The sequence below is a fragment of the Sebastes umbrosus genome, chromosome 12 (genome assembly GCF_015220745.1).
Source record: "Sebastes umbrosus isolate fSebUmb1 chromosome 12, fSebUmb1.pri, whole genome shotgun sequence".
In the NCBI taxonomy this organism is placed as follows: Eukaryota; Metazoa; Chordata; class Actinopteri; order Perciformes; family Sebastidae; genus Sebastes; species Sebastes umbrosus.
The window spans coordinates 14,330,017-14,353,270 of NC_051280.1; the positions used below are offsets into that span (position 1 = coordinate 14,330,017).

Genomic DNA, 23,254 nt, shown 5'->3' on the forward strand with positions numbered 1-23,254 from the left:
GTGATATCAAAATGAATCACTCAATTATCTTTACAGTAGGCTAATATCAATTTAGTCATACATATTTATATTTGCATATGAATGTCTGTGTGTGCTTCTAAGTTTATGGTCAAGGGGACTGACCTTTATTTGAAACCAGTGTATTTGGTGGCAGCCTTAGTGCTATAGCATATTCATCAGGTTATCCCTGCTAGGGGCCTATAGCCATTTTATGATGAACAAAAAGGCCTCTTTCATAAGCAACCTACAATTATATAAATAATACCAACTACATAAATAAAGGTAATAAAAAGTTTCTAAAACATGAATACAATTAAAGGGCACGCCTCTTTGTATGAGTTGTTAAATCAAATCCATACTTTATTATATATAATTAATTAATATTTACTATATATTCAAGCTTTTCATTCTTTTAAAAACATTTTAGTGTTTTAAATATCCACTGCATTATGTCCCCTAGTTGTGCGGTAGGAACACAACCAATGAGATGTTTTGAGAGTAATATAACACAAATTTAAAGAAACAGTTCATGCCTAAACGAAAATGTTAATAACTCATCTGAGCAGTTAAAACTCCACTGAAGTTATGTCTGAACACACACTCATTGTTAGGTTTAGCCTTCAAGAATGGACACTTTTATTTTCAATATAACTTAATATAACTCTCTTCTGCTTACAAATCACACTGGAGATCTACACCTCTAGCCTAACATTAGAGAGCTGTTTAACTCAATACAAACAGTAATTAAATATATCTTGTATGAGTAAAGCTAAGCCCTGTGATAGTCTGGCGACCTGTCCAGGGTGTATACCGCCTTCGCTCAATGTCAGTTGGGATCGGCTGCAGCCCCCCGCAACCCTGAATAGGATAAGCGGTAACAGATAATGGATAATGGATGGATAAATAAAACTAGGTTGTATGTTTCACACATAGACTGTATGGTTTCACAGTTGTACTGTTTACAGCCTGCTGCTGCAATTACATATACATTCCAGAAGGTGGTGCTACATGTCGACTACGTATTCGAGGAGCAACACACAGCAGACTTTAGAAATCAGATAACTCTTGACAATTTATGTTCAAATACATTTTGTGAAGATATTATCTTGCTTCTTTTTCTACTTTTCAAAAGATCAATATAAAAAAGTTAAAGTGGTGAATTCAGTACTGTAAATATTGCTCTAAAAGCACTTAATTTCATATCTCTTACTCCTTATTAAATCCAAATATTTTTCTTTATTTATTTTGTGTACAGTGCATTCATTTTTAATTTTTCAACCCTCAGCACATGATGGTTGATGTGGAGAAAAGCAAAATAAAGCAAAGATGCAGTTATCTCATTAATACTTAACATACATTTCTGTAACATGGTCATCATGTCCCTTTGTGTAACCCTAATATCAGACAGGGCAGATGTTATCTTCAGTAGCTTCTGTTCTGTCAATAAAGTTTCACTAGAAGGTCAAGGTCAGGTTTTATCAGGTACATCTTGTACACTGTAATCATAAACAAACATTTACAGACGTAGGCAAAGTTGTTGGTAACGTTCCGTTAAAGAGAGAAAAACCCACAATGGTCACTGAAATAACTTGAAACTGACAAAAGTAATAATAAATAAAAATTCACTGAAAATTAACTAATGAAAATCATTTTGAATTGTGGTTCAGCAGAATCATTTAAAAAAACAAACTAATGAAACTGGCCTATACAAAAATGATAAACAGAAAACGTAAACAAAATGTACAAAGTCCAACCAGCTATTCCACCAGCTATAATAAATAAGCAATTGCCACATTTAATCAACACAGTGAACTGTTGTCAGGATCAGGGCTATACTCCCAATCAGTTGGGTGTTGTGTGATCCATTTGATATCACAAAATCCAGATATATGTTAGAGAAATTCATGCAATTCATTCATTTCTTGCCGCTCTGATTGGAGGGCTGTACCTCCTACCCACTTTCAAGCCTTACTTTCTAATTAAAAATGAACTGTTATCATCCTTAAATACTGTATTGTGGGTTTATCCCAATACTCTTAAAACATTACACTATTTATTCAAGTTGGTGGTGGAGGACGTGGGTTATTGTGGTGATGTTGCTGCATCACAGCAATCATACAATATCACAAAATGGGTAAAAATATAATGTTATGCCATTGAGAAACAATTCTGAGAATAGATAATTTTCTCTCAAAAGAACTGAGCAGTCTATTATTAAAAAAAATATTTTTGTCCTTTTTAAAGAGTTGTGCTTTGCAAACCAAAATATGATATGATACGACATAAACACACTCATGTTCTCACATTTACTTCATGACATTATCAAATCTTGATATCTAACGAAGATCTGTTTGATTGAAATGTTGTACATTTAACTTGCTGGGCGCTTTTCAATAGTGTGCAGAACTTAAGTTTGACTCTCACACATTTTAGCCCATTAATACATTTCTAAAACTACTTTCCTAGCAAACATGGTGCAGGTGATGTGTCGCTGCGCTATGAGAATGCACTCTTTGTTAGTTGCACAAGCCACTTTGCAGTAGCTTCACATCTAGTAGATTATTTCCCCCCTTTTAACACACCTCTGTCATGTCAGAAATTGACACAGCTGTTATGTTACTTGGGTTGTGAACTTCTCTATCTTAAGTCGAACAACCTCTAATTTTGCCTGGAAATAGTTAAATAAACTACCTAAGTGGTATACTAAGAAGGTTTTGTTGATATAAAAATATTTGCTAAGCTAATTAATGCAATCATACATAATGCACGATTCACTGTACTTCTTGCAAATAATTATATCTAAGCCTGAGGTGACAGGGCCAGTTCTGCATTAACAACAGAAAAAGTAAACAAAATGTACAAAGTCCAACCAGCTATTCCAGCAGCTATAATAAATAAGTGATTGCCACATTTAACCAAGTCAATGAACTGCCGTCAGGGTCATCATTGTTTTCCTTATCAGAAAGTTTCACATGATGTTGACCTCTAGACACAAATTCCATTCCAGTGTCTTTACATTTTGTGTCAACAACTTCTTCTACAAATTAGGTAAAACAATTTATATTATAATGTGGCCTGTTCGTGGGCATTTTGAAAACCATGTGTTTATTCAGTTGACGCACAGCAAAAGTGTTGCTTCATGTTCTCTTCTGTTAAACGGTTTCACTGTTTAATGTTTTAATGGAAATGTATTTAGTAGGCAGCTCCTAGAATGCTGAAGCTGATCCCACAAGCAAAGGGAGGAGCAAAGGTCTGTATATCATGCAGGATGTGGACCTTAACACCAAATCTCTGTGTGGCTGTCAGAGGAATCAGTCATGGGAATTCTGCTGCCGATCCTTCTTGGCTTTCTTGCCGCTCTGATTGGAGGGCTGTACCTCCTCGGGGTGTTTAGACAGCGGCGACCAGGAGAACCCCCTCTGGATAAGGGGCTCATCCCTTGGCTTGGTCATGTTTTAGAGTTTTGCAGAAACACTCGTAAGTTCCTAGAGAGGATGAAGCAAAAGCATGGCGATGTGTTCACAGTACACCTGGGAGGGTTTTACATCACCTTTATTCAGGACCCTCTGTCGTTTGGGTCACTTGTTAAGGAGAGCCGAGAAAAACTGGACTTCTACAAGTTTGCTGCGCATTTGGTGCGCAGGGTGTTTGGTTACACACCCGTAGAGGGGCATCAAAACATTCTCCAGATGTCCAGCAACAAGCACCTCAAGGGGGACGGCCTGGAGGTAATGACACAAGCCATGACGAGTAATTTGCAGACCCTCATGCTGCACAACATTGACTCGGCTGAAGACCAAAGAACTTGGATGGAGGACGGACTGTTTATGTACAGCTACAATATTGTTTTCAGGGCTGGCTACTTGTCTCTGTTTGGCAATGAGCCACATGAGTCAGAAGGGAGTGAGGAAAAAGCCAAAGAGAAAGACAGAGCTGAATCAGAAGCCTTATTTCACGAGTTTCGTAAATTTGACCAACTCTTTCCCAAACTGGCTTATGGGGTCCTGCCACCAAGGGAGAGGCTGGAAGCAGTTAGGCTATTGAGGTGCTTCTGGAACACTCTTTCAGTGCAGAAGATGAAGGTCAAGGATAACATCAGCCGATGGGTGTGGGACATCCAGCGGGCCAAAGAGGAGATGGGTATGAAGGAGTCAATGGTAGACAGGTACACGTTTGTGCTTCTTTGGGTCTCTCAGAGCAACACAGGACCTTCTGCATTCTGGCTGCTCCTCTTCCTCATGAAACACCCAGAAGCCATGACAGCAGTGAAGTCAGAGGTCGATAAAGTTCTGAAGGAATTTAAGCAAGAAGTCAAACATGGTGGCCCTTTAATCAACCTGACCCGTGAAATGCTGATGAAAACACCGATCCTGGACAGCACTGTAGAAGAGACCCTCCGACTCACCGTTGCACCTCTCCTCACAAGAGCAGTGCTTCAGGATATGACTTTCAAGATGGCTGATGGTCGTGAATACTTCATTCGCGAGGGTGACAGAGTGGCATTGTTTCCTTACATTGCCATTCAAGTCGACCCAGAGATCCACCCCGACCCACAGTCATTCAAATATGACCGCTTTCTCAATCCAGACGGGAGCAAGAAAACAGATTTTTACAAGGCAGGGAAGAAGGTGAAATATTACAACATGCCCTGGGGTGCTGGAGTCTCCATGTGTCCTGGGCGTTTCTTTGCCACCAACGAGCTCAAGCAGTTTCTTTTCCTCATGTTGGTTTATTTTGAGTTTGAGCTGAAGAATCCCGATGAGAAAATACCTGAAATTGACCTCAGGCGATGGGGCTTTGGATCCATGCAACCTGACAGAGACGTTCAGTTTCGATACAGACTCAGATATTAAATCATTTTAATTTTTCTGATAAAATGATTTGTGATTTTCTCTCTAAGCTTTTATTTGACAATTATGTAGGAAACAGATTACACAATGAAGTGTTTTGTGTTTTTACACCAATGATGTGATAAGCACCTTTCATGTTTTAATATTGTTGGATACAGTATAACTACATTGTAAACCATTTTCTAAATAAGAACTATGATTGATTCCCTCCAGGTGTACTATACACAAATGCACTACTATTTTCTATGTTTTGAACAGTTTATTATGAATATAACTCCTCTTTCTTCTGTTTGCTAATGAGAGAGCAGTTCAATCCAGTCAACAATAATTCAGTAATCTTTGAATAAACAAATACTGTTGGTTTAACAAAATATTGTAAATATGACTGCTTCTTTGCACAGCTGTTTTCCAGCATGATATCCTTTCCAGTGAAGCTACATATCCAATGACTCACTGTGAATTGTCAATGTCTAATAATTTATCAAGCAAGACCAAAAGTCTACATAACTAGTTACATCTCATGTCTATGGAGGGGTGAGAACAAAAAAAAGTTGAAAAATCTGAGATGCCTTGCTTTGTTAATATTTTAAATTAATTTGTTAGATTGTTGTATCCTTAGTTCACCTTTGTTGAACAAAAGCACCTCTCTGTTTGTGTAACCTTAATATCAGAGATGGCGGGTGTTATCTAGCTTCTCTCTAAGGTATGAGTGATATTTAATCTGCCAATCAAGACAAAAATCTGTGGTTTTTAGGTATGCCCATGACTGGAACATCACTGGACTGGTTTCACTAGATTAAGGTCCATGGTTAGGTTTTAGGTTAGGCTTGTTCACATGATTATGCATTAATGCTTGTCTGTTTTTAGATTTGTTTTCAACCTGTAATAAAGCCTTTATTTGACCAAAATAACAAAAGATCACATTTTATGATGCCAGGGCCTATTCATTTAATTTTCCTTGACCAGATAAACCTATTACATTGTGGTCTCTGAACTTTGTTTTACAATGTAATTGCCCAGTAGCCCATGACTGGCACTCCGTTGTCTTAGCTGGTTAATGTATGACATTATATATCACCATTTCTTAAACTTAAACTTTCTTAGAATCATCATATAAAGACATGGACAAAATTGTTGGTACTCTTCCGTTAAAGAAAGAAAAACTCACAATGGTCACTGAAATAACTTGAAACTGACAAAAGTAATAATAAATAAAAATTTAATGAAAATGAGATATTGCTTTTGAATTTTGGTTCAACGGAATCATTTTAAAAAACAAACTAATGAAACTGGCCTGGACAAAAATTATGGTACCCTTAACTTAATATTTTGTTGCACAACCTTTTGAGGCAATCACTGCAAACAAGCATTTTCTGTAACTCTCAATGAGACTTCTGCACCTGTCGACAGGTATGTTGGCCCACTCCTCGTGAGCAAACTGCTCCAGCTGTCTCAGGTTTGAAGGGTGCCTTCTCCAGACTGCATGTTTCAGCTCCTTCCACAGATGTTCAATAGGATTTAGATCAGGGCTCATAGAAGGCCACTTCAGAATAGTCCAATGTTTTGTTCTTAGCCATTCTTGGGTGTTTTTAGCTGTGTTTTGGGTCATTATCCTGTTTGAGGACCCATGACCTGCAACTGAGACGAAACTTTCTGACACTGGGCAGCACATTTCGCTCCAGAATGCCTTGATAGTCTTCAGATTTCATTTCACCCTGAATAGATTCAAGACACCCTGTGCCAGATGCAGCAAAGCAGCCCCAGAACATAACCTAGCCTCCTCCATGTTTCACATTAGGTACAGTGTTCTTTTCTTTGGATGCTTCATTTTTGCGTCTGTGAACATAGAGCTGATGTGACTTGCCAAAAAGCTCCAGTTTTGTCTCATCTGTCCAAAGGACATTCTCCCAGAAGCTTTGTGGTTTGTCAATATGCATTTTGGGAAATTCCAGTCTCACTTTTTTATGATTTGGTGTCCTCCTGGGTTGTCTTCCATTAAGTCCACTATGGCTCAAACAGCGACGGATGGTGTGATCTGACACTGATGTACCTTGACCTTTGAGTTCACCTCTAATCTCTTTGGAAGTTGTTCTGGGCTCTTTGCTTACCATTCGTATTATCCGTCTCTTCGATTTGTCATCAATTTTCCTCTTGCGGCCACGTCCAGGGAGGTTGGCTACAGTCCCGTGGACCTTAAACTTCTGAATAATATGAGCAGCTGTAGTCACAGGAACATCAAGCTGCTTGGAGATGGTCTTATAGCCTTTACCTTTAACATGAAGGTCTATAATGTTCTTTCTGATCTCCTGAGACAACTCTCTCCTTAGCTTTCTGTGGTCCATGTTCAGTGTGGTACACACCATGATACCAAACAGCACAGTGACTACTTTTCACCCTTTAAATGGGCAGACTGACTGATTACAAGTTTGAAGACACCTGTGATGCTATTTACAGGACACACCTTAGTTTAATATGTCCCTATGGTCAAACTATTTTCAATCTTTTCTAGGGGTACCATCATTTTTGTCCAGGCCAGTTTCATTAGTTTGTTTTTTAAAATGATTCTGTTGAACCACAATTCAAAAGCAATATCTGATTTTCATTAGTTAATTTTCAGTAAATTTGTATTTATTATTACTTTTGTCAGTTTCAAGTTATTTCAGTGACCATTGTGGGTTTTTCTCTCTTTAACGGAAGGGTACCAACAACTTTGCCTACGTCTGTATACAAAGGTACATACATGGAATTTGACCTCTGCTTTTAACTCATCATAAGCATCGTGCTTTAACCACCAACCGTGTGGTTAAAGGACGACCCGCTCTACCCACTGAGCTACAGCCATCCCTGCATGTTGTTTCATACCTTACTTCCTCATTAGAAATGAACTGTTATCATCCTTAAATACTGTATTGTGGGTGTATCCCAATACTCTTAAAACGTTACACTATTTCCTCAAGTTGATGGTGGAGGACGTGGGTTATCGTGGTGATGTTGCTGCATCACAGCAATCATACAATATCACAAAATGGGTAAAAAATATAATGTTATGCAATTGAGTAACAATTCTGAGAATAGATATTTTTCTCTCAAAAGAACAGAGCAGTGTATTATTAAACAACTAGACTATAAGCCCACGACAGCACACACAGATAAAACAAAACACAGAGAAAGAGAGACAAAAAGGAAAAAAATTCTGTTCACTTGTTTACATAAAAGACAGGAAGATTACGCAGTGAATTCATTCTGGTACTAATGCATGCCATATGCACTTTCTACGTCATGTCCAGCATCTGACGAAAGTGGTAAGTGAAATTTAGAAAAACAATCCAATAGGTTGTTTTGTTGCGCCATCTCCTATTTAGCAGTTGTCCAATATTAGTCTCAGACTTTAACTGATACTGATACAATTACATTTTATGTTAATATACTATATACATTTTATACTGTTATTTTAATTCCTGTTTAGGTTTTGTCTAATTTGCTGCTGCATTAAAAAGGTTTACATTTGAATTGTAATTCCTGTTAATTTTGAAGATTTTTTACCAAGTTGTTGGTGTACGATTTATCATTTTAATGATAAAGACCAATTAAATAAATGTATGTATATGTATTTATTGGTCACATTTTGTTTTACAAAGGAAAGCAATGTTTAAGTCAAGTTTGATTTTGCCTTACACATAAATGAATCATCCCAGTCACTTCCAGCATACAGCTTATTAATTAAAGGTATCGGATCGGTACTCGGTATCGGCTGATACCCAAAGCCCAGGTATTGCTATGGGGACTGAAAAAGAAGGATCGGTGCATCCCTAGTTAGGACTATGTTTGTAGAGTTGCATAGAGTGCAGTAGAATGGGTTTTCGGTTGCAAAAACACAGCTGCTTTGATGTGGGTCGAAACATTCACTGCTGTTTATTGCTGCGGATGGCATGCCCACACACACGGAAACCAACTCACGCACACATCTGGTACTAATGCATGCCATATGCTGTACTTCTACGTCATCTCCCGTATCTGATAACACATGGAGGAAACTTAAGAAAAACAAGCTAATGGGTTCCTTTTGCTTTGTTTAACCCTATTCAATTTAGCAGCTGTCCAATATTAGACCAAATTAATCTTAAAACATACAATAAGTGACCAGAAAAAACAAAAAACCTTGTGATAAGCCTGCAGTAAATACTACCTTTGGTAATCCTACCAACAAAATAATTACTACCTTACAATGAGTAATGTGAGACTGGGTCAGAGAGGTGTTTTTTAAACCCTATTGTCATTTTTGAAGATTATGTTTGTGGACTTGTATTTGATTACCTTATCTTAAAATGTGTGTCATATATTTTCACCTCCATTTGCAATAATAGTGGGACAACATATTACTAGATTGATGTTTGACTTCATGGGAAATTCTGAAATCAGTTTTGATTTCACTGCCTAAATATTCAATCTCTGGGACTTCAATTTGTTGGTATAAACACAAAGTCACTGTACAGTGGATCAGTTTTATGCTTGAAAACAAATTAGTACAGGTACCCTCTGTCAGGCAAAATTACAATTTTGAAAGGAAACATGTAAACCCCTTACTGTACATCAAATATCACTTTGAATTAAGTTAATTTTTTACCTAAAGACAGACATGCCATTACATCTCATGTATGTAACACACAGTTCCTCATGTGGGTTACTGATATGTCAGCAGCCGTGATCAGAGCCCATGATGGTGTCATGTTTAATCGCCATTCAGGGATTAAACATCGCCGGAGGAGGGTTTGATGGCAGCCCTCTTAGCTGCCATGCATGTGAGATGCTGTCAGCTTTTGTTACAGTATGTCATTCCAGTGATGTTTTTCGGAAACTTGACGTGCCTTTGAAAAATGACCCCGTTTTATCCGCCTTGCTCTCAAACTTGCAGCTAACTGCGCAATATATAGTTGCAGTTTTGTCCCAACTAACAACCACCCAACTAATCTCCTGTTTCCAGGATAATTGAAATGCTCGCTTTTGCTTCAGACCATAAACTGTCTTTACCTGCTGCCATATTCTTGCGAGAGCCGATCGGTACTGTAAATGTGCAACTCTCAACAGAGATGAGAATGATGGTCATTGTTTCAAGGGCGGTTACATATCTGGGGCAAGCTGACCTTGCCACAATCTGAAGTGTGATAAAGATAAAGTTGCCCTAACGCCCACAAAACAAATCAAAAGTGAGCATGGCTCACATATCCCCGCTCACTGTTTCACCCCTACTGATGTAGGGCCAAAGGTTTTGCCCTTTTGGAACTAATAATTAATTGATAAATTATGTAATGGCAATTTTCATATCTGCATTAAGGCAGTGTACCTTTAGATAATCTCAGGGCCTCACATGTTCAACTTTGTCACCATAAGACAGTGACTCGACGGTTTTGCCTTCTGTAACTGTAAACATCAGATTGCTGAAATACTTGTTATGTCTTGTAATGCTCTGTTGTCTGCTGTGTGCTGACGCATTGAAACACTTTCTATCCTTCTCTTCTTTGCACTTATCTATGTGTTATGCTTTAGTATAAATACTGACTACTCTTGTGTTCGGGGCTCACTTGCCACAGTCCACTCAGGTGGCTGTGCTCGTGAGTCCATCTGCAGATGCTTTTCTTATTAATATATGCTTTTTTATTAAATTTAGTTGAAAGACAAGTTGTGACCTTGGTTTGTGTCTTGTTTTAACAGAAACTGCCACCACAGTTGTCAACTATTAATATTTTGATAATTGATTAATTGGTTTGAGTACTTTTTTCAGAAAATGAGGTCAAAATTCTCAGAATCACAGTTTTTGGCCAAAATTTCAAAAGATTTGGGCACCCTGGACTTCTAATCCCCAAAAGGCACAACTACACCACACTGTCAACCATCATACCAAATTTGAAGTTCCTAATTAAAATAGTTTCCGAGTTCTGCTCCGGAAACAAAAGTGTGACATGCGAACAGACGGAAGGACGGACGGAGGGACGGACACGCAGAGCGCTATATACCCCCGAGTATATTGTCGCGGGGGTATCATAATACGTCCTTTGTTTTGAACTATACAAAGCAGAGCGCAGATCCCTGTTTCTTGTCTTTCTGTCTCGCTGACACTCAGAGAGCAGATCAGAACCATTTGCAAATGCTTAATCAATAAAACTCTCAACATGATGATACAAATATGTATTGTGTTGGATTTCAATAATTTCATTTTCCAGTAGACACAGTGATCCTGTCGGGATAATGGTGAAACCTGAAAATTCAAGAATTTGCTAGAAATCCTCACTTGCTATTCTTTCACACGAGCCCAGTCTCTCGGGAAGTCGTATAAATACCCCGACATCACACGGACATCCTGCGTGTCATGAGGAAGCATTTCAGGCTTTTTGCGTGTCATTTGTACGCCATGCAACAAAACTATGATAACATCCGCAGCAACAAAACCACTTAGTTATGTTTAAGAAAAATGTCATGGTTGGACTTATAATAAGTATCTAATCTAATTAAAATGCTTTTTCGGGCAAATAAGCTGTTTACATAGTCTGTGTTGTTCCTTGTATGAATACACATGAATTATTATCACACAATACAAGCTGCTACTTTAATGTAGGTTTGCATGTAAGTTCAACTTCAACAGCACTACATTTCTGATACAAAAAGAGGACAAGAGGTCAAACAAAAAAGAATAAAAGATCGTCATGTTTTTTGGTATGCCATGGCGCATCAGGAAAAGGAGTTGTCATGCCTTATTTCCATCACTTGACAAAAAAACAACAAATAGCCCTCTGCAACCAGCTGAGGAAAAGCCTTCCACAAGCTTTCTCGGCCTTGAAAATAACCTTTGAAAATGGCAGCAAATAAAACATTCAGCACGTTTCAGAAGAAAGGTTTAAGTGGGAAATAAAACATGTAGAACATCCAGAAATGCACTGGAGGTTGACTAAGCCCCTGAAAAAATGATGTTGGAAATAATGTGGATAACCAGTGATAACTTTGGTAGTAATCTCACATGTCATGCAGGCACGCACACACACTTGTGCACACTCACACAAAGCTAAATCGGGAAAAACAAGGTTTTGGAGGTTGTTGGATTTATTATGTACAAAAGTGCTTACTATGATCTACAATAACCTGACTGTCGGATTTGTTATGAATAGAGTGAATTGTGGGGAAAGAGAGGAGAGGGAGGTGCTGTTCTTCTTTTTCAAGGCCAAAGGGAGGAAGGAGTCAGAAGGAGATAACAGAAGAAGAAGACATGCAGCAGAAACATCACGTGCCATAAGCTCATGAATATTAATATTGTGTAAACCATGAATAGGCTGGATCAGGGATAGCTCGGGGTTCAGACTTCACGAACTGACCCATGCACTGTATGTTGTCAGGGACATGTTGATTGGATCCAGATATCTGTAAACTCTTTTATTTTTACTTATGCAACATTAATTGTTCGGAATAAATTGTATTATTATGCTTTAACCCGTCTGTTTGGAAAATCTCTTTGTCACACAAGATTAACCAGCACGTAACTGGGCCTTGACCTCTCGGAGGTAGAAGGCCAGTTCCTTCAATTGGTGACCCCGACGTGATCTTCGGCATTGAGAAGCGTGTCCAAAGGACGGACAGACCGGCGAGAGAGAGAAAGGGATCCCTGAAATCTTAAAGGTAAGCAGAACCTGTTGTATCGAACTCTGCATATTGGCTTACTCTAAATTATCTCTCTTGTTGTGCTGAATCTCCTTTGTAGTGATAGATGTTGCAGAAGTAAAGACTTTCTATTGAAAACTGAAAGGAGGAAGCTGCCCTTTTAGTAGCGTGTAAAACTAAAAGGAGGTAAGCTGCCTTTTAGTAGTTTAGTAAAAATAGCGCTTGGAGCGCCTGTATGAGTAGTGCGCTTGGAGCGCTAGTTTAGTAACGTCTAGGACGTTAGAGTTTAGTAAAAATAGCGCTTGGAGCGCCTGTATGAGTGTACATTAATAACTAGTATTCAGAGGAAAATTAAAACTTACTGTTGATACTGGGCCAACATCGCTGGAACATCAAAGTGTCCAGTAGAAGCTTATGTTGGTAGGATCACAGCGAGGGGCATAGCGACCCATTTACTCTGAATCTAGTTACTGTCATAAACTGAATAAACCTGTGTGAAATAGTACTGGACAGAATGGACGGAGAATTTGACAAAGACTGAGGAACGGGGTGGCTGTGGGCCTCCCCGTTTATCATTTGGACAGCAATGGGCTAAAGTCAGGACCAATGTAATCTGTACATTTGATCCCAAGACTAGAAATAAAGAGACTCAAGACCTAGATGAGTGGTATAACATGACAGTGAAGGAAGGGCATTTTCCAGCCACGGGAAGTGAAGCCAAATTCATGCCAGTGATGAGAGCATTAATACAGGTGGTTCATAGAAAGCTGCTGCAAGCAAGACAAGACAAAGAAAAGGGACATATGTTTGTAAGGAGGAAATTGAGGAAGAAAGAAGACGAGTTGGCAAGTAAATTGGTAAAATATAATGTGATACAGATGGCTGCACTATCAGCCTTAGGCAGCCAGACGAAAGCCACCCACGCAAAAACCGCTGAAGCAAAACCACTAGTGAAACCCTCACCCAGTCCTAGCGCACCCCCACCACCAAACCCACATACTAGCCAGCCGCCACATTACATGTCCCTCCATCAGCAGTACCCACCTGGCCCACATCACAACCCCCCTCCTTATCCTCCTCCTACCCCTAGTCCGGTACCAACCCCACAGGACAGTGATTATACAAACGAAGTTATGGCACCATTGTTTCAAGTGTTAGGTGGTACTTTGGAACTAGAAGAGGAAACAGAAAAAGGACAAGGAGCAGGTTCAGCCTCAGAGGCGGGTAGTAGGTCTGATGTAGCCAGAGAAATAGACAGGCTAAGGGAAGAACTGAGAGATCAGACGGGACAGTACAGGTTAGGACAAGCCATGTTACCACCAGACTTGCGTAAAGGAGGCGTAAGAGGGAGAGCTCAATCTACCCATAAACCCCACACAGAGAGTCCGGACATAGGTGTTTGGATGCAGAGAACTGAGAGAGACACAGAGAGATCCCGTGCAGAGTATCATGATGTCCACACTAGTGGAGAGGTAGATGAGGACACTGATGACGAGGCTAGTAGAACAGTAGAGGAGGGTGATGATGATGAAGATGAAAACATTCCTATCACTATAGAGGGAACCATGAGAACGTACTCCAAAGGAGGGATACATAGGAGACGGGAGGGTGGGCACGAAGAGGCGAGACCATATACAACCCCCAAAACGAGGTCACGTAAAGTTTATGGAAAGTACGAAGACAAAGGTGACAAACAGAGGAGTCAGTGTGTTGGCATGTTTCCCATTGTGGCCAAAAGCAACGGTAGAGACGAGTATCAGCCGTTCACTTTAGGTGACATTCAAGCACTGAGTGAGCTCCTCCCAGGAATTCAAGAGGGAGGGGGAGTGTGGCTCACGAGCCTGTACAACAAGACCCGAGGGAAGACTTTAGCTATGGGTGATCTCAGGGCTATTTTGGGTTTCTCGGTTTCGGACTGGGCACTGAAAGAATTAGAAGCAGCGGCCGGAACAGTCCAGGTGTCAGATAGAAGCCCCCTTAACCCCTATGCTACCTCCTACGGTAATGCTATTAGACAAAAGTATCCCATACCAGCGGGCAAGCTCCACAGCTTGGTGTTTAAGATTAAGAACGGGGAGAGTGGACGCACGTTCATAGAAAGAGCAAAGACAGAGTGGGCGGGGGCTACGGGGGTGAACCCAGATAAAGAATCACAGCAGTCTCTGTTCAGAATAGCTCTGTTAAAACATGCTCCGGAAGGAGTTAAGAGAAAGATGCAAGAGAATCCAGATATGGCAGGGGCAAAATCATCAAGATGGGAAACACATTTCTGCCATCATCAGGATGCAGAAACCAAGGAGGAGGAAGAGGAAAATGAGTCATTAAAAGAGATGGTAGCTCAGTTGACTAAATTACAGTTGGCAGATGCACGGACTCGTGCAACAGATAAGAAAAAGGGAGGGAAAGAGAAAGATACCCAGATGGCTCAAATTGTAACACCAGCTCCAGCCCCGCCACAGAATCCTTATCCACTGCAGGGCCCGCCACAGGCTATATATCAACCCCAGTATCATGTTCCTTACCAAGCTGCCCCATATCAGCAGCCCCCTTATCATGAAGGCCGGAATAGAGGCAGAGGGAGAGGAGGAGGAAGCAGGGGGAGGGGGTATGCCCAACCTAGAGGAGGCAGTTGTTACATCTGCGGAAGCCCGGATCACTGGGCACGTGACTGTCTTCAGAAACAACAACAGCAGATGAGAGGGCCTCCACAGCAGTCATATCAGCCAACAATACAGACTCCACCAAACCAACAGCTAGCTCCAATGCAGGCATACAGCGGGTACTCTGCGCAGGGACCTCCACCTGGTCCATATACACCAGGAATGTTCCCATAGGGGTGCCCGACGGAGATGGAGGGACAGGGGCTGGCAGAGCCCTGTCTCCAGTTGACAGTGAACGGAAAACGAAGATGGTTCATGGTGGATACGGGAGCACGTTACTCCACCTTAGCTGAACCTATGTGTTCCCTTTCCTCTCACTATGTTTCCGTTTTGGGATTTTCCGGCACTGAACAAAGACTGCCTTTTACTGTTCCCCTTCCTGTCCGGCTTGGGAGACAGGTGATGGAGCACCCCTTTTTGTATGCACCTGATTGTCCACGTGATCTCCTGGGAAGAGATGTTTTGGCAGCACTGGGGGCTTCTGTACATTGTTCACCAGAAGCTGTGATAGTGAGTTTCCCCGCAGGAGAAGAAATGGTGTGCTCCTCGCCCTCCAGTGCTGATCGCATGTGCATGTTGAGTCCTGATACCTCACCTGATGCCCCACCACCCTGTGCGGACATATATTGGGCCCTGCTAGCCGACAGAAACCCTCTGATTGACTTTTACAACATGTGGCAACCATGGATTAGGGCTCTACACCCTTACCTCCCTGTTCCCGATCCTCTCCACTGCACTCTGAATTATGACAGAAATAATGATCTTATGTATCAAGATGAGTTCCAACAGAACCTGTTAGATACAACCTGGGGGATAGGAGTAAGAGATGTTTATATAGCACCAGCAGGAGTAGCAGCCGCAGTAAAATTAACCCCAGCACAAGAACAATGGTATCGCATGTCAGAAGAAGCTGTTCCCCATGTGTCCCTAGCCATAGCTCCAAAACATCAGGCTAAAGACTTAGGCCCCATGGTTAAAGCAGCAGTCGCTCTGACAGACTGGGTTCCCACTTCCCTTTTGGGGGTTTCAATCTCACCATCCTCTAACATATATAGACTCTCCTTCTACAATGCAGTGTCAGGTATTTGCAAACATGAGTTACTAACACGCCACCACGGTAGGGAGATGTTAGATGGTGAAGGAGCCACTTCCATGTTGGCAGCTCTCCCTTCCTCACTGTGGTCTACGGGCCCCTTTGATGTTGGCAGGTGCAGCATGGAACCGGTAACTTTCGAGATGAATACTTACTGCCCTATCTGGAGACCTCAGTATAAGCATAAAGTGGAAGCAGCCCAGGGTATCTCCCCTACGATTGAAGGACTGATAAAGGCGGGAGTATTAAGAAAATCTTACTCTCAGTGGAACACTCCCATTTTGCCAGTAATCAAACCCTCCGGCTCATACAGAATGGCTCATGATTTAAGAGCCATCAATGAGCTGGTTTTGACTCCTGTTACACCAGTACCGAACCCCCACTCTGCTCTCTCAAAGCTCACCCCAGCCCATACATCTTTCACATGTATAGATTTGGCTAACGCCTTCTTTTGCCTGCCCTTAGCAGATCATTTACAGGACATTTTCTCATTTACATATAAAGGCCAAAGGCTGACATATAATGTGTTACCACAGGGGTTTATACTCTCCCCCTCTATTTTTAACGAAACCTTGAGAACTCACTTAGCCGGCCTTGAACTCCCTGAGGGGTGTTGTATTGTACAATATGTAGATGACTTGTTAGTGGCCGCACCCTCGGCTGAGGTATGCCTGTCACTAACTCATGCATTGTTATTGAGGTTACATAACTACGGTTACAAAGTCTCAAAGGAAAAACTTCAGTGTTGCCGCACACAAGTTTCGTTCCTAGGTAGAATGGTGTCAGCAAAGGGCACCGCAATGTCTCCAGCTCATCGTGACTCAATACTCCACCATCCGAAACCACAGACAGTAAAAGAGATGTTATCATTCTTAGAGCTGACTGGGTATTCAAGACAATACATCCCTAACTATGCAGGCGACACTCAGTTACTCAGACAAATGGTAACCATGGCTGGAATGAGAAATCTCATCGCTGAGCTTGAATGGTCTACAGAGGCCGAGGAGGTGTTTATCCACCTCAAGCAGGAAATGGCAGAGGCCGCAGCACTCGCTCTCCCAGATTACTCTCAACCATTCCATCTGGATGTCTCAGAGCAGCTTAGTACAGCCCATGGTGTCTTATATCAGAAACACAGAGGAGCTAGGAACGTATTGTACTATTGTAGCATTTTGCTAGACACACAAGAACAGAGAGCCAGCCCCTGTGTCAGATATGCCGCTGCTCTGGCAAAAATTGTAGACAAAGTAGGTCATATAGTCATGCACCATCCTCTACAGATTCTGACCTCTCACAGCACTGTAACATATGTCACATCCTCCTGTTTCACTCTCACCCCCCTCAGACAGACCAAGATCTTACAGGTACTCTCGAAACCACACATCTCCTTTGTACATGAGGGCTGTAATATGGCTGACAATATGACTGATGGCGAGAAGCACTTCTGTGCAGAAAAATCGCTGCCCTTTGTAAAACTAAGGCTGGACTTAGAAAACTCCCCTTTAACGGAAACTGACCTTAGCTTATTTACAGATGGTTGCTGTTTCCGTCATCCCACCGAAGGGTTAAAAGCAGGTTATGCTGTGGTGTCTATGAATACAGCAAAAGAGGAACCATGTACTCTCGATCACGGTCCTCTTGACGGGAAACAATCTGCTCAGGCAGCAGAACTTACGGCTGTAGTTTGTGCTCTGCGGTTAGCGGAAGGGAAGGCAGTGAATATTTTCACAGACTCTGCGTATGTGTGCAATGCAATTCACAGAGATATGTCTGGCTGGGTGCAAGCGGGTTTTAAGACTAGTCAGAATAAACCTATGGCTCATGAGGAGTTGATGAAAGAGTTGTTGGAAGCAATCCAGTTACCACAGAGGGTAGCTGTGATCAAAGTGAAAGGACACAGTCAGGGCACTGACTTAGAAAGTATAGGAAACGAAGCAGCGGACGCAGCCGCTAAAAAGGCGGCAGGGTATTTACCTACTATGATGGTCATGACCACAACAGATCTTGGTTCTGAGATAACTGATCTCTCCATCATACAAGCTCAAGAATCTGCCACAGCAGCAGAACGAACCATCTGGGAAGATAAGGGAGCTATAGAACAGTTTGATGGTATATGGTATAACGGAGATCAAATAGTTATGCCCCCCTGTTGGATGTCCTCAATATTGACTCAGACTCATGGACTTGACCATAAAAGCCACAAACAGATGTTACGAGATCTCCGCCACTGGTGGATTCCCCGGAAACATGCTACTATAACTGACTTCTTGACTAAGTGTGACGTATGTAGTACATGTAACATCAGACCTACCATCACTCCTAGGGCAGGAAAACATCCTTCTCCCACTGCCCCGGGAAAGCGGGGAAATCTTTATGGATTTTACAGATATGGGAGTAAGGGCTGGGGGGAAAAGATTCCTCCTAGTAATTGTGGACGCATTTTCACGTTGGGTTGAGGCCTACCCTACGGGAAAAGAGGACGCAAAATCAGTCATTAAATGTCTGGTGAATGAGTACATTCCGAAACATGGGTTTCCTAAATTGATCAGGTCAGATAATGGTTCACATTTCAAAAATAAAGACCTGCAATCTGTTGAAAAGGCTCTGGGACTAAAACACAAATTTGGCACTGTGTACCGCCCACAATCGCAGGGAAAAGTTGAACGGGCTAATCAGACCATCAAGCTAAAGCTGCTAAAAATCGTTCGCACAACTAAGCTTCCTTGGACTGAAGCCCTGCCCATTGCACTGATAGGCATCAGAGCCTCGGTCAATCGGTCAACAGGACTCACACCATTTGAACTTACGTGTGGCCGACCTTTCCCAGGGCCGTCCCAAAACCCCTCTCCCCTTCCTGACCTCGGTTACAGACCATACTATTTGAAGGTTAATGCTCTTGTGTCAGCTCTCTCCTATACAGGTGACAAACCTGTCACCCCTGTCACAGAGGACGTTCCAGGACCTGACCCCGGACCCCCGGAACACCTTTGGTTGAAGGTGTTAAAGAGGAAGTGGTCGGAGCCACGTTGGACAGGCCCACACAAGGTTCTGGCCAGAACTGCAACAGCTGTGCAGCTCGCAGGAAAAGGACTCAACTGGTGGCACCTAACACAGTGCTCCAGCAGCAGGACAGGACCTGAAGCAGAGGAGGCAGCCCCACAAGGAGCCCAGGCTACGTGAAAAGAGGGTCACGTATAATTTTTTATTTTTCATATACTGTATAAACTGTGACTGTGATGAGATACACATAAGGGAAAGAAGGTTACAAGGTCTTGCCTGTATTTACAGTTAAATCAGGCTAACATGGTTGTTTAGGTGGACTCATCTAGGTGGTTTTTGAAAAACATTATATATCACATTGTATTAAAACTTGTTGCTTAGAATAAATGCTAAAATAGATAAAAAGAGGAACCAGGGGTGGGGAGAATCCACCAGAGAGAAATTTCACTTCCTTTCCCAAACCAGTATAAAATAGGATCACCCAGATAAAAGTTTTTCAGTTGCGCGCAGGAAAACAAACTAGAAGCATCATGCAGTACGGCAAACTGCTAGTAGCGTTTGCTGTAGCATTTGTGTTTACCTCTCTTGTCCTCGTTCTTCTGTACAAACTTTCTTCATGTGATTTGTCATGTATTTTAAATGTTTTAGGGAATGTGAGAGAAAATACCATGACCCTTGTGTAGAGTTTGTGTACTCAGATAAATCTGAATAACCTGGGAAAGCACAGACTGTACTAGTTTAGATACATTACTTATCATCCTCACCTCTGCACTCTGCTAAAACTGGCTAATCGCAAGTAACTCTTTAACAATAGACAATGCTTTCACTCAGAAGCAGGGTGGAAGGAGTGGGCTACAAGGGGGGGGAAGGCTAAACCAAGATTATAAAGAATGATGTAGTGAGGTAGCTCCCCTAATGAATATAAACTAGCTGACCAAATAGCTGCAGGTTTTGAAAACATACCTATAATAAGTGCTCTGATCCCTATCACTCCTAACAAAAATGTTGACCGCATTAACTACATCCACTATAATGTTCTCCGTTTGACTAATCTAACCCGTGATGCAATTGCCGGACTAGCTGAACAAATGGCTCCTACGTCACTGATGGTGATCCAAAATAGAATGGCATTAGATATGCTGCTGGCAGAGAAAGGCGGTGTATGCTCAATGTTCCAAGACTCAGGTTGTATTTTCATCCCTAACAATACAGCGCCGGACGGGACTGTAACTAAGGCGCTAGAGGGGCTCCGGACGCTGTCTGAATCCATGCACGATGACTCAGGTATCAACAGCCCCATTAACGACTGGTTAGACCGTACCTTTGGGAAATGGAAGTCCATGGTGGTATCTCTATTCTCCTCAATCCTTGCTGTGTGTGCATGCTTAGTATTATGCGGTTGTTGCTGTATTCCATGTATTCGCCACCTCACTGAGCGCGTGATTATTTCTGCTGTGCAACGAAAGCATCCGGATGCACCTCCTTCTTATCAGATGGCCATGTTCCAAGCGGAGAGACAGGGTCTCCTGGAAATGGTGGGGGATAGTGAAGATGTTGATCCTGAAGAGGTTGTGTGATGATGCTTATAATTAATACATCTGTACATAACATTATCTATGCTTATAATAAATATATCTGTATGTAACATTATCTGTAGGTGAACTTAGTTAAGTTCAAAAGAGGGTCTGTTGGATTTATTATGTACAAAAGTGCTTACAATGACCTGCAATAACCTGATTGTTGGATTTGTTGTGTGTGAAGTGTTTGCGAGGACAGGGAGGATGGCATGCTCTGTTCTTTTTTCAAGGCCAAAGGGAGGAAGGAGTCAGAAAGAGATAACCAAGAAGAAGACATGCAGCAGAAACATCACGTGCCATAAGCTCATGAATATTAATATTGTGTAAACCATGAATAGGCTGGATCAGGGATAGCTCGGGGTTCAGACTTCACGAACTGACCCATGCACTGTATGTTGTCAGGGACATGTAGGTTGGATCCAGATATCTGTAAACTCTTTTATTTTACTTATGCAACATTAAGTGTTCGGAATAAATTGTATTATTATGCTTTAACCCGTCTGTTTGGAAATTCTCTTTGTCACACAAGATTAACCAGCACGTAACTGGGCCTTGACCTCTCGGAGGTAGAAGGCCAGTTCCTTCAATTCCGAAACGTGGGTTTCCTAAATTGATCAGGTCAGATAATGGTTCACATTTCAAAAATAAAGACCTGCAATCTGTTGAAAAGGCTCTGGGACTAAAACACAAATTTGGCACTGTGTACCGCCCACAATCGCAGGGAAAAGTTGAACGGGCTAATCAGACCATCAAGCTAAAGCTGCTAAAAATCGTTCGCACAACTAAGCTTCCTTGGACTGAAGCCCTGCCCATTGCACTGATAGGCATCAGAGCCTCGGTCAATCGGTCAACAGGACTCACACCATTTGAACTTACGTGTGGCCGACCTTTCCCAGGGCCGTCCCAAAACCCCTCTCCCCTTCCTGACCTCGGTTACAGACCATACTATTTGAAGGTTAATGCTCTTGTGTCAGCTCTCTCCTATACAGGTGACAAACCTGTCACCCCTGTCACAGAGGACGTTCCAGGGCCTGACCCCGGACCCCCGGAACACCTTTGGTTGAAGGTGTTAAAGAGGAAGTGGTCGGAGCCACGTTGGACAGGCCCACACAAGGTTCTGGCCAGAACTGCAACAGCTGTGCAGCTCGCAGGAAAAGGACTCAACTGGTGGCACCTAACACAGTGCTCCAGCAGCAGGACAGGACCTGAAGCAGAGGAGGCAGCCCCACAAGGAGCCCAGGCTACGTGAAAAGAGGGTCACGTATAATTTTTTATTTTTCATATACTGTATAAACTGTGACTGTGATGAGATACACATAAGGGAAAGAAGGTTACAAGGTCTTGCCTGTATTTACAGTTAAATCAGGCTAACATGGTTGTTTAGGTGGACTCATCTAGGTGGTTTTTGAAAAACATTATATATCACATTGTATTAAAACTTGTTGCTTAGAATAAATGCTAAAATAGATAAAAAGAGGAACCAGGGGTGGGGAGAATCCACCAGAGAGAAATTTCACTTCCTTTCCCAAACCAGTATAAAATAGGATCACCCAGATAAAAGTTTTTCAGTTGCGCGCAGGAAAACAAACTAGAAGCATCATGCAGTACGGCAAACTGCTAGTAGCGTTTGCTGTAGCATTTGTGTTTACCTCTCTTGTCCTCGTTCTTCTGTACAAACTTTCTTCATGTGATTTGTCATGTATTTTAAATGTTTTAGGGAATGTGAGAGAAAATACCATGACCCTTGTGTAGAGTTTGTGTACTCAGATAAATCTGAATAACCTGGGAAAGCACAGACTGTACTAGTTTAGATACATTACTTATCATCCTCGCCTCTGCACTCTGCTAAAACTGGCTAATCGCAAGTAACTCTTTAACAATAGACAATGCTTTCACTCAGAAGCAGGGTGGAAGGAGTGGGCTACAAGGGGGGGGAAGGCTAAACCAAGATTATAAAGAATGATGTAGTGAGGTAGCTCCCCTAATGAATATAAACTAGCTGACCAAATAGCTGCAGGTTTTGAAAACATACCTATAATAAGTGCTCTGATCCCTATCACTCCTAACAAAAATGTTGACCGCATTAACTACATCCACTATAATGTTCTCCGTTTGACTAATCTAACCCGTGATGCAATTGCCGGACTAGCTGAACAAATGGCTCCTACGTCACTGATGGTGATCCAAAATAGAATGGTATTAGATATGCTGCTGGCAGAGAAAGGCGGTGTATGCTCAATGTTCCAAGACTCATGTTGTATTTTCATCCCTAACAATACAGCGCCGGACGGGACTGTAACTAAGGCGCTAGAGGGGCTCCGGACGCTGTCTGAATCCATGCACGATGACTCAGGTATCAACAGCCCCATTAACGACTGGTTAGACCGTACCTTTGGGAAATGGAAGTCCATGGTGGTATCTCTATTCTCC

The 23,254-nt window shown here is 41.9% G+C and overlaps 1 protein-coding gene and 1 long non-coding RNA gene across 2 annotated transcripts in view; both read left to right on the top strand.

Annotated features, from left to right (window-relative positions):
• LOC119498620 overlaps positions 1-23,254 on the top strand; it is a 55,625-nt gene that overhangs the window by 10,107 nt on the left and 22,264 nt on the right. The window lies entirely within an intron of this gene.
• LOC119498611 (5-beta-cholestane-3-alpha,7-alpha-diol 12-alpha-hydroxylase-like) lies at positions 3,253-5,221 on the top strand. The gene has a single exon (XM_037787632.1). It carries the CDS (start codon positions 3,318-3,320, stop codon positions 4,851-4,853), a length of 1,536 nt encoding a protein of 511 aa, XP_037643560.1. The 5' UTR covers positions 3,253-3,317; the 3' UTR covers positions 4,854-5,221.